Source organism: Glandiceps talaboti, chromosome 4 (assembly GCF_964340395.1).
Source record: "Glandiceps talaboti chromosome 4, keGlaTala1.1, whole genome shotgun sequence".
In the NCBI taxonomy this organism is placed as follows: Eukaryota; Metazoa; Hemichordata; class Enteropneusta; family Spengelidae; genus Glandiceps; species Glandiceps talaboti.
In genome coordinates, this window is record NC_135552.1 from 9,651,779 (window position 1) to 9,665,230 (window position 13,452).

At 38.0% G+C, this 13,452-nt stretch overlaps 3 protein-coding genes across 3 annotated transcripts in view; all 3 read right to left on the bottom strand.

Moving 5' to 3' along the window:
- LOC144433996 (glucoside xylosyltransferase 1-like) overlaps nucleotides 1–3,563 on the bottom strand; it is a 31,273-nt gene extending 27,710 nt beyond the window's left edge. Inside the window, exon 1 of the mRNA XM_078122431.1 lies at nucleotides 2,664–3,563. Within this exon, the coding sequence (XP_077978557.1) occupies nucleotides 2,664–3,499 (836 nt within the window). The 5' untranslated portion in view covers nucleotides 3,500–3,563. The remainder of the gene's footprint in view (nucleotides 1–2,663) is intronic.
- The window catches only part of LOC144433571 (uncharacterized), a 313,028-nt gene that overhangs the window by 129,676 nt on the left and 169,900 nt on the right, over nucleotides 1–13,452 (bottom strand). The gene's annotated exons all lie outside the window — the stretch shown is intronic.
- Nucleotides 5,813–7,024, bottom strand: LOC144434122 (CMP-N-acetylneuraminate-poly-alpha-2,8-sialyltransferase-like). Its single transcript, XM_078122578.1, has one exon. The coding sequence runs from the start codon at nucleotides 7,022–7,024 to the stop codon at nucleotides 5,813–5,815; it is 1,212 nt and encodes a 403-aa protein (XP_077978704.1).

Here is a 13,452-nt window from a genome sequence, read left to right on the forward strand (position 1 = left end):
AATTATACAGCTGTGAAAACTAAAATGTAATCACATGCCATAAGTTGTATTCATTGATAAATACCATAAACATGAATGGGAACTGACAGGACGATGTGACATCCATGGAAAAAAGGGTCACAAGCAAAATCAATAGATACAAACCAAAACATGCTAACTGGATGACGTTGTTTGGATAATAATCATGATGAAGAACAGGTGTTATTAAATAATTGATAAACATACGCAGCAGCAAGATGTTAACTCTATGAATTGAATGATGACAGTTTTTGACACATGAAATAGAGTCAGTTATGCATATTACGCCATGACAGTTTAATGCATGTGGATCACCTCATTATTGTTATGACGTGTGCAATAATAATAATAATAATAATAATGTTAGTATTTATATAGTGCTTTTCCATCAAGTGCGCAAAGTGCTTTACAATTGCAACAGCCTTTTATGCTTCCAAAATTGGGGAGCATACAATATTACAGCTTCATAGGATTAAAGCATTCACATTGCAATTTCTATCCTCCCACGTTCTCAATTATACAGCTGGGTTTATCAGGGCACAAGTATGGTTCAAATATTGCCCTAGGACTTCAGCCATTCAGAAACAAATGGCAGTGCTGGGGCTCGAATCTGTAAACGGCAGATTCCCAAGTCAGCCACACTAACCATTATTCGTGACTCCACAATTCACAAAATCAAATATCAATCTTTTTTTTTTTGTAACTACTTCTCGGAATGTTTTGATGGAAATGACAAGGTGTCCTATACATCTGTAATCATCAAGCTAGGGAGTTAAATAGGATTAGACTCCCTAGCATAAATCTGATTCATATTGTCTGCACTGCATTGCATACGTTGCATGATCACTGTTCCACATAACAGGAACACTACAAGAATTGTTGAAATGCTAATCAACCTGGAAAAGCAATGGTTTACACTACATGTGGTGTTACAGGAAGTATGACATCTCTACAGCTATGCCCATCTGAATTATCATTTACATCCTTGTTGCTGTGAGATTGTCAAGTATTCACTCCACCAACCTCATTTAACATTGCAATGGCAACACAAATTCAATGCCATTACACAACAATGTCATCTATTGTTATGCAAATCACATGTTCTCCATGAAAAGTCTCCCAGCCTCTCTGCCTATGCATTTCAATTTCCATACATCAAAAAAATATAGAGCTGACACTGGTACAACGGTAATGATAATTTGATGACATTTGAATTGGATTGTTCAAGTAGTGCACTTGTATAATATAAAGTAGTGGAAGCCATTGTTTATATAACATAAATTGATCTAATCAAACACACCAATTAGTGCATAAACAGTCAATGGCCTGTCAGTAAACAATTGCATTCCATTCCAAATTCAATTGACTACCTTCCCTCTCTGTCTGATCTATGAGTTAACTTGGATGTAAATATTTAGATCCTGTGCATCACATGTAATCTGTTCTAGACAGCAGCAATGCTAGTAAACTTGCATATGAACGTTCAGACTGAGAAAGAAGAACTCCTTGTGATGTCAGCCCACTATTAGTAATACTGTAATGGTCTGTAGTAAACAAGTCCAATGCATAGACCCTAAGGCCAAACAGAAAAAAAATTGTGTGGTTCCGATTACGCTCAATTTTAGAATAGGTGGGGTAGGTAGATTTTTAAAAATATTTTTTTTAATATTATTATGTCTAGTTCAGGTAGTTATGCTTTCTGTTGTTTTCCATATGGTCTCTATGTTATTGGTTTCTTCTAATCAGATGTACAGCCATTGCGAATACGTTAAACAAATTTAGGATCGGAATTGAGAAAATAGGTGGGGTCGGGTAACCGGAACCAGACAATTTTATTAGGCCAAAGGTGCAACCATGGAGGTAGAATCATATGGGTCAAAGTATAGAGCTGATATACACGATGTAACATGTATTATGGACACTCTACATTCATGTGGTATACAACATAATTATATATTGTATGTATGTATGTATGTATGTATGTATGATGACAATGAACTTTGTATTTATTCAACTGTCTCTTAGCTCATCAATATTCAGTGTCAAAATAAACAAAATTGTCAATTCAATATAAAATTATGATTACACAATTTGCCTGTAATTTTTAGATGATGCTAGTTTTGAATTATTACTTCGATAAACTTCCTATAACTGTTGAATTTACTACAGTCAGGATACATATCAAGACATGATCTGCAATGATTTGATGTGACTTACAATAACAGTGTAATACTAAGATGGTTGACAGCATATGCACAGTGACAGATACACTGCAGGCTGAACTACGGTGACTTTTGTTTTTCATTTGCTAAAAAGGTTTAAAATGCGAGAGGGGGGTTCAATCACATAATTCAAGGCTAAACTGTTTATAGATAATCAATTTTAATATGGAGGTGATGGAGAATACACTGAAGGAGAAAGGAAACAAATCCAAATATGGTCTCCTTGTACATTGTGTATGCCTGTATTATCATTGGTTATTGATGGGCTATGAAGAAAATATAAACATAGTACTACAATCACTGGGGAGGGGGGATCAACATAGCACCACAGTCCCATATCATATAGAGGGACTGTGTACATATGAAGCATCGGGGGGGGGGGGGGGTGTTCTCAAGTGAACGGAATATTCTTCAAGTACTTACCCATTCTTGAATACATTGGGATTTAGAATACTGGGCTGCTGCACTTGTTGTTGCTGCTGCTGCTGTTGTTGCTGTTGCTGCCGCTGGGCGTTTGGTGGCACTTGAGGTTGTTGTCTTTGCTGTTGTGGGGGAGGTTGTTGAACTTGAATTTGACCATGTTTACCCTGTTGATATTGTTGTAAATCTTTATATTGGCCCTGGTTAGGAATCCTATTTACGTTCTGCGCATTGTGTTGAATGTTTTGTCGCACACCTTGGTTCTCATGAATAGCGGGTCCACGTAGCTGAGATTTGTCAAAAATAAGATTAGGTTGACCGATTTTAAATCCTTGAACTTGGGCTTGCTGGACATTATGGTTAGGCGGATGTGCAGCAATATTCGCGCCGATCAACTGATTTCCTGGAGCACGTGCCTGATCGGGACCCCGAAAGTCAGCGGCAGGTACGTGATCAATTACATTTGGTGCAACGGGAACAGCGACAGGTTGTCTATTCAATGGCTTCGAAGTGATCGGATTGGGATGCAAATTTACTTCTTGTCCGTGGGGTGGGTTTCTCACCATGGAGGCACCATCTTCTTGGTGTTGTTGCTGCTCATTAAAATGACCGAGATTTTTGTTCGCGGGATTTTCTACCCCTGGCACTGCTACTGCATATGGTTGTTGCACTTGTAGACGCCTATGATCCTGTTTGTTGGCTTGTTGTTGGTCATGGTGATTTCGTCCTGCCGAACCCACGCCTCCTAGTCCCTGTTCCGGCTCTTCAGCGACCAAATAGAAAAATAACAACGTCACGAACGCACAAAATAGTAGAGAAACCTTCTTTTTAAACCTCATTTTAGCCAGGGTTGTCGGCGTAGGGCATGATTTCTACGAGCAGTTCCTCGTACACCACTTTACTGATCAGGGAAACCAAAACACTAGACTACGGAAGTGACATCCCCGCGAAGTTTGAAGCGTAAAAAATGCGCCGACATTTACAGTCCAATGCTGCGTCAGAAAAACAATATTTATAATGTTTGATAAATTATTAAAATATTACCATTCATTGAAAGTTTTACAAATTATAGATGATGTATAGTGATAATATTAACGAAATATTTGAGATTTTCAGCATTTGTAGTCATTAAAATGTGAACACCGGTGCTAGACATATACGACTATGTATGCGGTTTTATGGAACAAACCAATACGTGAATAAGGGGTGGTAGTCTTGTCTAATGATTTAGAGGGACATGTTGACTCGAGCGAACTTGAACCTGCTGGGATAGCAAACGTTTTGTATTTTACTAAAATGCGAGTCCAGGCTAGCCATTACTTGGACAGGCAAATAAAATGGAAAGGAATTCAACACTCAACCCGACTCCAAAAGTCTCTAAAACGTCTATAAACAATTGCGGTTGTTTTGAAGATATCAACCTTTGAGAATATCCGTTGGGTTAGTTGTATATATATATATAGCTATTTCTTGTACGATGGAAGATTTGTTTTCAATAAACTTTACTGTTCGTGCAAAAAGCTGTTCATACACGATTTAATAAAAAAATTAAATTTGCTGCTACTTTGTTAAAGAAAACACAAATTTATTCAAGAAAAAATCGGGGGTCACTATAGACATTTTTGAAGGAAGAATCTATGAATTTCATTGGGAAAATAGTAATTAAAAAGATTAATTTGTTAATTTCCTTGAAAACAAACAAGACGATGTACCAAAAGTTCTTTTATTATCTTTTTATTATTGCAAATGTACCAGGAACGAGCTTCATATAGTAACATTTGGAGAAATTTTAAGAAAGTTTTTTTTTTCAGTGAAATTCGTCCACAAGGCACATTATCATTAAAAAAAAGTATTGGTTTATGTAAATCGTATTACTGCATGGTCATATTCAATCTGATCAAAGTCTGATATGGTGACGGCTCTAACTTCTTTCATTTACCTCAGCGTCTATTTCATTCGTTTCATAATGTCGTTTGTTTTCGATTTTGTTGCTCCGGGAGTTACCGCCTCCTTCCCAAGGGTCAGATTGGGAAGAAGGCGATCTCTCCTGGAACAACAACAACAACAACAACAACAACAACAACAACAACAACAACGACGACGACGACGACGACGACGACTACGACGACGGAAACAAACAACAATGGACGAATATGAATTGAAATAAATATTAAAGAAATACAGCCGTATTCATCACATCACATCAGATTTTAATCCGATTGGGTCATATTATATAGTCAACAATTGTCTTATTTGAAAGAAGAGTATTAAGTCTACATCAATTAAATTACTATCATATCATCATTGTATTATTCATCGGAATTTTTTTACGTAAGGCACTCTGTTCAGAACACTGCTTCTGAAGTCACGGTGTATTCCAGAAACTAACATAGAGGGCGCTCGCTATACTATGCCACTAAAAATACAGAGCTGCGTTTACAAATGATGACTTATAATCACTTGTCACAAAATTCAAGTTGTCTCTACCATTTTCTCAAACTCAGAGTCCGAGATGTGTAATCTTGTTAGGTTAATAAAGTTAGGAACAATGTTTAAATTTTTCGTTAGGAATTAACGTAACGATTAACAACCACATATACAAGCGTTTATTTCTGGGGCGTGATGCATCACATACAAACCCTTGAAGGATAAACGGTTACAAAACATACACATTGTAATGATCAAAACGATACATCATTAAAACGAGTATTACGAAAAGGAGTAATTAAAAACAGCTATTATTCTGCAATTGAGAGTCACTAGCGGTAATATGTAATGACTCAAACTTGTGTATCAAAATAGAATACCTGTGATGTGCCCATGTCACCACGGAATGAAAAGTTAGGTAGTCATCAGAGCTCTAGCAGGCGTTGAAATATATAGGGTTTTAAAATCCTACATACAGAGCTAATATACAACCACGATAAATCACACATGATTGTTTAATGTATCACCTCACTGCCATAACTGTAGCATAATGTTTTGGGGTCTTGGCTATTTATCATTTCAGTTCTTTTCTCGATCGTATTTTTCGATGGCAAGATTTGAGCAAGACTATTTAGGTTTTATTTTTCAAGTGTCACGGTTTTTTTCAGAGATCAACTTTGTGTACTCTACGCACACAGAAAATAATATTTCACTTGTATATGTAGCTATGTACAAGCTTGAGCATGAATGTTTATTACTCCCTGTTCATGGAGTTTCACCAAAGTTGAAAATTCTTTGAACAGATCGTGTGCTACAGTTTCGATTTTCAGGTCGTCATAGTAATGGAAATCAACACGTTGTCCATCTATAGTCGTGGCGAAAGGCCAAAATCCATAAAGATGAACTTCATCGCATAGAGAAATCGCAACAGCTGTCATGTATGCTCCTGTCGTGGCTCGATGCTCAATTCCAAGTTTTTCCCAGAAGCCTTGCACGTCAATCTGATGTTTTGGGTGTGGAAAGACCATCTGTATTTGATTTTGGGATTCCTTCTTCAAAGTCCTGTATGCCCTCAGAGCGTACATCGTGCCACTTTTAACAGTGAACAGGGGAACCCATAGATACCCTTGATATTGGAGAACGTCTGATATTAGACGTTGTTGGTCGTATTTTCTAGCCAGTCCCCGATATCTTGAACCAAGTACAGCCACGTTGTTAGCCGAAGTTATATCAGATTTCTGTCCAGCGTCCTTCGCATGAGGTTCGACAGGGGGCATGTTACATCGGATGACAAAGTCGGACTTGTCGATTTCCTTGCCGCAATTGCTGTCAATCAAAATACCACTGCCCCCAACAATACTACACACTTTAAATTTTTTACTAGCAAGAGGTGCCTTGTTTGGCAAAGCAGATAAAATTTCTTCGGTGATAGGATAGTGTACATTACTCTGTAATGAGTATGTCATCTCCTCATCAAGTTTACAGTTCGCTTTAGTCAGTAACATCATTTCCCTTGTATTGGTCATTGCGTCCAAAGTGTCTCTGATGCGTTGGTAATTGGTGGCATTTTGTTTCCATGGTTTCGACAATGTTTCAAAGATGCAGCTAATATTGATGTCCTTTGTTGCTTCATCTACAGATACGTCTACTCTTGGCTGCCAGTGTACCTGTTGGGTTGTTTTGGTTCTAGATCTCACCTCGAGGTTTTTCTCTTGTAAGTTTTCTTTTTTGTCGTTTGTGACATTTTTACCTCCCGTGACGTTCCCAGGTGACGGTGTACACAAGGAACAAGGTATCCTGGCGTTGGCGATTACTTCCAGGGACCTCAAATCCAATGGTTTCGGATAGAGTACCGACCAACCTTTTATGAAAAAGGTCAACAATGCCAAGCCGACGAGAAAATAGATAAGTCTTCGAAACAGCCTGTCCAACCTCATGTTAGAACTAGCCGCGTTCCTTTGCAAACTGCAACAAGCTATGGTACGGTGGAACCGAATGAGCTCCTACCTACGACCAAGCACAACTAATGTTATTGTCTACCGTTCATCGCGTACTCTATGAAACACACCTTTACCACCGAGGCCATTTTGAATCTACAGGTTGCCCGTCATATCCGGCAAAGAGGACAAAGTCTATAAGTGTACATGTAATAGTTGTATATTAACCAACATATTTTATCGGTACGCCATTCTCCACTTCTACCCACTTGTGAGCTAATATTCTATTCCAGAATGTAATGGTAATATTTTAGTCTAGGATGATCATAATACAAAATTAATAATGACGTTACTAGGTATATACAATATTTAAAAATATTTAAAAAAAAAATACCGTTGTCGGTCACTGTTTCCGTAACAATAACGGGCAACGGTATTTGACAATTTGTATTATGATTCCCCTAGACTAAAATATTATCATTCTGGAATAGCATATTACCTCACAACTTCACAAGTGAACCTGAATCATAGCCATTCGTTTTCCGAGATATGTATCAGAATATGGTTCTATCGGAATACAATAAAATATCACATGTATATGAAAGGGGTAAACTAGGACACGCACGGGTTTCTCTGGTAGGATCGCGCGTAATAAAGTCCACACACCGATCACAATAAACAACGCGGTATGAGGACTAGTAAATACGCGATTCTAGAAACCCGTGATAGAAATATTATTACTGAAAGTGTACTTTATATATTGAACGTATATGAATTCACAGAAATTGCTGTCAGCAGTCTACAATACGTCCACCTGGTAACTATGATTTCATTGGTGGTGACACTCTTTGGGCGGGCGTACGCGTACGGAGCCGCGGAGCGGACAGACAGACAGACAGACAGACAGACAGACAGACAGTGGTTGACTCACAATAGAAAGGGGGTTCGGAAAACAGCAGTAATAGAAATGACAATACACAGGGAACTCGAGATCTGTTCTTTATATGCACTCCAACTTGAAACTGAAACTTACATCACATAAAGAAAATTTGATTTGATCGTCTGCCTTATTGGCGGGCTACGTGCTGATTGGTTGATTATGTATGACGTATGACTATATAACAGAAACGGCAACATTGTTAACAACAACAACGTATACACAAAATATGAATCAATGAATGTAATTCACGACACAGACAGACAGACAGACAGACAGACAGACAGACAGACAGGCGGACAGACAGACACGGTAGGTGTTTAAAAAAATAATTAAAAAAATTTGCAGATCCTGTAATATGTAGTGGTCTATATATATTATATGTATATGCGGGCTTGTATACTATTGAAAGAATATTTTTTGCGATGTTTGTATAGATAGCATATGTAGAAACACAGTATATTATTTCAATAGTATACACGTCCGTATATACATACACATACACATGTATAGTCTTGCTGCTAGACGTTCGGGGTTTCTTTCGGTACTATAAGCGAGTGAAGTTCGAAGTGAGGGCTTGCCATCCTCGATAGCGATGTTCGGTCGTGTGTCGTATTCTATCGGAAGAACATCCGGGGTCTAGCAGATAGACTAACATGTATATAGATAGTTAAGTTATCCATATTGAGTTTAAAATGACCTTTCGTTTACCCATGCATATTTTGTTTGTTTGTTTGTTTGTTTGTTTGTTTGTTTATTTATTTTTTTTTTTTACAATTTCTTTTGTTTATTCATTTGTACCATAGTTCTTGGGTTCCCTGTGCCCAATCCGCACCATTGATCCTGTAGCACACAATCTGATTAAAATCCGATGTGGTGAAAGCGGCTAGATGTCCTTATTTACCTCTATTCATCGTGTTGTGACGTTTGTTTTGTTCGGAGTGATCGCCGCCTTCCCACATCGTTAGAAAGGCATTCGCCCGGGGAAAAAAAACTCACGTAAAAGACGCAATAACGATGGAATAAAGGTAAATACAGGAAAACCAGCCTAACATCAGATTTTAATCAGGCATTCGCCCGGGAAAAAAAACTCACGTAAAAGACGCAATAACGATGGAATAAAGGTAAATACAGGAAAACCAGCCTATCTGATCACTGACATCAGATTTTAATCAGATTGTGTAGCACATGGATATGGAATGTTCCACATGGACACGCATTATTAAATGCTTAGATTGTTGTTTTCCTGGGGGAAAAATCACACAAATGCTGCTACTACAAATGTATCAATATATGCTCTATACCAGGAGAAAATATGTGTGCTTTCCATATAGGAAATAAATTCAAGTCATGTTATTATATTTAGCCTGTACAAAAGGAAAGCAAAAATCAAAGAAATACTACGCGCCCTATGGAATGTTCAGCATTCGGCGCGCGGCTTAAAAAACCGAAGAGCGCCACCACTGTCCAGAGAAAGAGAGTACACAAAGTTTGCGTCGTCAACAGCAACGAGAATGTGTCCACCATCATAGCATTCGATGTTAACCAACAGTACAGTACAGTCAGTTCCCTACCATCACTGCAAACATTGTCCTTTAACACTGTCACGGTGAGTGATTGCTTCTTAGATTGTTGTCAAATGAGTGATGCTGGCATTCACACTAGTTGTATGAAATTACCAAGGTTTTTGTTACGACGGAATGTGTATTTGAATATTTGCATCAAACACATGGCGTTGTCGTGTTTATATGTTCCAAATTTTAGGCACATATCATGTATATATCATTATGTACATTTCAATGTTCAAATTTGGTGAACGGCTACACGAGAGCCACAATGAAAGTGTTAAGACGTGTATTCTCTCCGACAATTATTTTTACTCCAGTTTCTGGAAAAACTACCGACTTGTATTGAATAATTAGGTTTTTTTTCTATAGTATTTTTATTTTTTATGGTTGTATGGGACTTTTTTAATGGCCTGAAATAAAGAATATAATAATAATAACATTCCGAACATTAAATTAAGTATTCGGCCAGGAAAATTCAGATTTGTCACTAGTAGTATTCTTAAAATAATTGTTAATTGTTCACAAATACAATGCCTGGGCTATAATATTATGTTTACATGGGATGGGTCATCACGACGGGGACCGGGGTTGGTGAGGGTTGAAATGCTTTGAAGTATGCTTTTTTTGACAATTACGAAATAAAATAAATGAGACTACATCTCTGTTATGTAGGTATCGTAGTATTTATATCATATTGTCTTTATCATGTACAATGTTAGTTAGTGTTGAACCTTGGTATTCGAGCTTTGCATGTTTTACACAATCGTGTATTTTGTTTTTGTTTCCGAAAGGGGAGGACGTCGGTACATTTTGAACCAAATGTTGCCATCGCAAAACGTGTATACATGTAAATAATGACGGCCCAGATGCGGTTACCATTTTATACACATCTCTTTCACAGTGTCATCATATTTATGGTGTTTATGCGGGTGACATACTCAGGTCAAACCTAAGAAAATCTGTGCCGAAATCAGACTGAATACATGTCAGAATCAGATGGTATGTCCAACAAATAACAACACATTTAGAGTTTACAAACAGTAACAACATTGACAGAATTAATGTTCAAATGCACAACATTACTGTTACATGTTTTCTAATTATCCATTAACATATTTGGAAAGTGTCTTATGTGTAGTGAAATGTCAGAGAAAAGTATTTATCAAGCAACCATGACCACATTAAGCTTATGTGTGTTTCACGGTTGAAAAATCCCAACAAATAATAATTAAAATCAGGCAAAATATTCCGAATAAATTTATTATTGATTGTCTGATTTGAACACACAAATACATTCTAAGTGTACATCACTGAAGATATTTCACCCAAAGGTAGGGCTTCTCTCCCATCATATCTTGCCTTACAGCTAGGTGGACTATTATATGGTAAGTATAACTCACTGCAGATATTGCAACCCAAGGTAAGGCTTCTCTCCCATCATATCTTGCCTTATAGCTAGGTGGACTATTATATGATAAGTATATCTCACTGCAGATATTGCAAACCAAGGTAAGGCTTCTCTCCCATCATATCTTGCATTGCAGCTAGGTGGACTATTGTGGTAATACCAATATATGGTAAGTATACATCACTGAAGACATTACAATATAAGGTAGGGCTTCTCTCCCATGATATATTCCCCTACAGCTAGGTGGACTGTTATAAGGTAAGTATACACCACTGAAGACATTGTAATACAAGGTAGGGCTTCTCTCCCATCATATCTTGCTTTACAGCTAGGTGGACTATTGTGGTAATACCAATATATGGTAAGTATACATCACTGAAGACATTGTAATACAAGGTAGGGCTTCTCTCCCATCATATCTTGCCTTACAGCTAGGTAGACTGTTATATGGTAAGTATAGCTCACTGAAGTCATTGTAATACAAGGTAAGGCTTCTCTCCCATCATATCTTGCCTTACAGCTAGGTGGACTGTTATATTGTAAGTATAGCTCACTGAAGACATTGTAATACAAGGTAAGGCTTCTCTCCCATCATATCTTGCCTTACAGCTAGGTGGACTGTTATATGGTAAGTACAGCTCACTGAAGTCATTGTAATACAAGGTAGGGCTTCTCTCCCATCATATCTTGCCTTACAGCTAGGTTGACTGTTATATGGTAAGTATAGCTCACTGAAGTCATTGTAATACAAGGTAGGGCTTCTCTCCCATCATATCTTGCCTTACAGCTAGGTGGACTGTTATATGGTAAGTATAGCTCACTGAAGTCATTGTAATACAAGGTAGGGCTTCTCTCCCATCATATCTTGCCTTACAGCTAGGTGGACTGTTATATGGTAAGTATAGCTCACTGAAGTCATTGTAATACAAGGTAGGGCTTCTCTCCCATCATATCTTGCCTTACAGCTAGGTGGACTGTTATATGGTAAGTATAGCTCACTGAAGTCATTGTAATACAAGGTAAGGCTTCTCTCCCATCATATCTTGCCTTACAGCTAGGTGGACTGTTATATTGTAAGTATAGCTCACTGAAGACATTGTAATACAAGGTAAGGCTTCTCTCCCATCATATCTTGCCTTACAGCTAGGTTGACTGTTATATGGTAAGTATAGCTCACTGAAGACATTGTAATACAAGGTAAGGGCGGGCTTCTCTCCCATCATATCTTGCCTTACAGCTATGTGGACTATTGTAAATATCGTTGTATGGTAAGTATATACCACTGACGACATTTCACCTAAAGGTAGGGCTTCTCTCCCATCATATCTTGCCTTACAGCTAGGTGGACTTTTGTGGTAATACCAATATATGGTAAGTATATACCACTGAAGACATTTCACGCATAGGTAGGGCTTCTCTCCCATCATATCTTGCCTTACAGCTAGGTGGACTATTGTGGTAATACCAATATATTGTAAGTATACATCACTGAAGACATTGTAATACAAGGTAGGGCTTCTCTCCCATCATATCTTGCCTTACAGCTAGGTTGACTGTTATATTGTAAGTATAGCTCACTGAAGACATTGTAATACAAGGTAAGGCTTCTCTCCCATCATATCTTGCCTTACAGCTAGGTTGACTGTTATATGGTAAGTATACATCACTGAAGTCATTGTTATACAAGGTAGGGCTTCTCTCCCATCATACCTTGCCTTACAGCTAGGTGGACTGTTATATTGTAAGTAGAGCTCACTGAAGACATTGTAATCGAAGGTAAAGCTTCTCTCCCATCATATCTTGCCTTACAGCTAGGTGGACTGTTATATGGTAAGTATAGCTCACTGAAGTCATTGTAATACAAGGTAGGGCTTCTCTCCCATCATATCTTGCCTTACAGCTAGGTGGACTGTTATATGGTAAGTATAGCTCACTGAAGTCATTGTAATACAAGGTAGGGCTTCTCTCCCATCATATCTTGCCTTACAGCTAGGTGGACTGTTATATGGTAAGTATAGCTCACTGAAGTCATTGTAATACAAGGTAGGGCTTCTCTCCCATCATATCTTGCCTTACAGCTAGGTGGACTGTTATATTGTAAGTATAGCTCACTGAAGTCATTGTAATACAAGGTAAGGCTTCTCTCCCATCATATCTTGCCTTACAGCTAGGTGGACTGTTATATTGTAAGTATAGCTCACTGAAGACATTGTAATACAAGGTAAGGCTTCTCTCCCATCATATCTTGCCTTACAGCTAGGTGGACTGTTATATGGTAAGTACAGCTCACTGAAGTCATTGTAATACAAGGTAGGGCTTCTCTCCCATCATATCTTGCCTTACAGCTAGGTTGACTGTTATATGGTAAGTATAGCTCACTGAAGTCATTGTAATACAAGGTAGGGCTTCTCTCCCATCATATCTTGCCTTACAACTAGGTGGACTGTTCTGGTAATACATATGGTAAGTATACATCACTAAAGACATTGCAATCTAAGGTAGGGCTTCTCTCCCG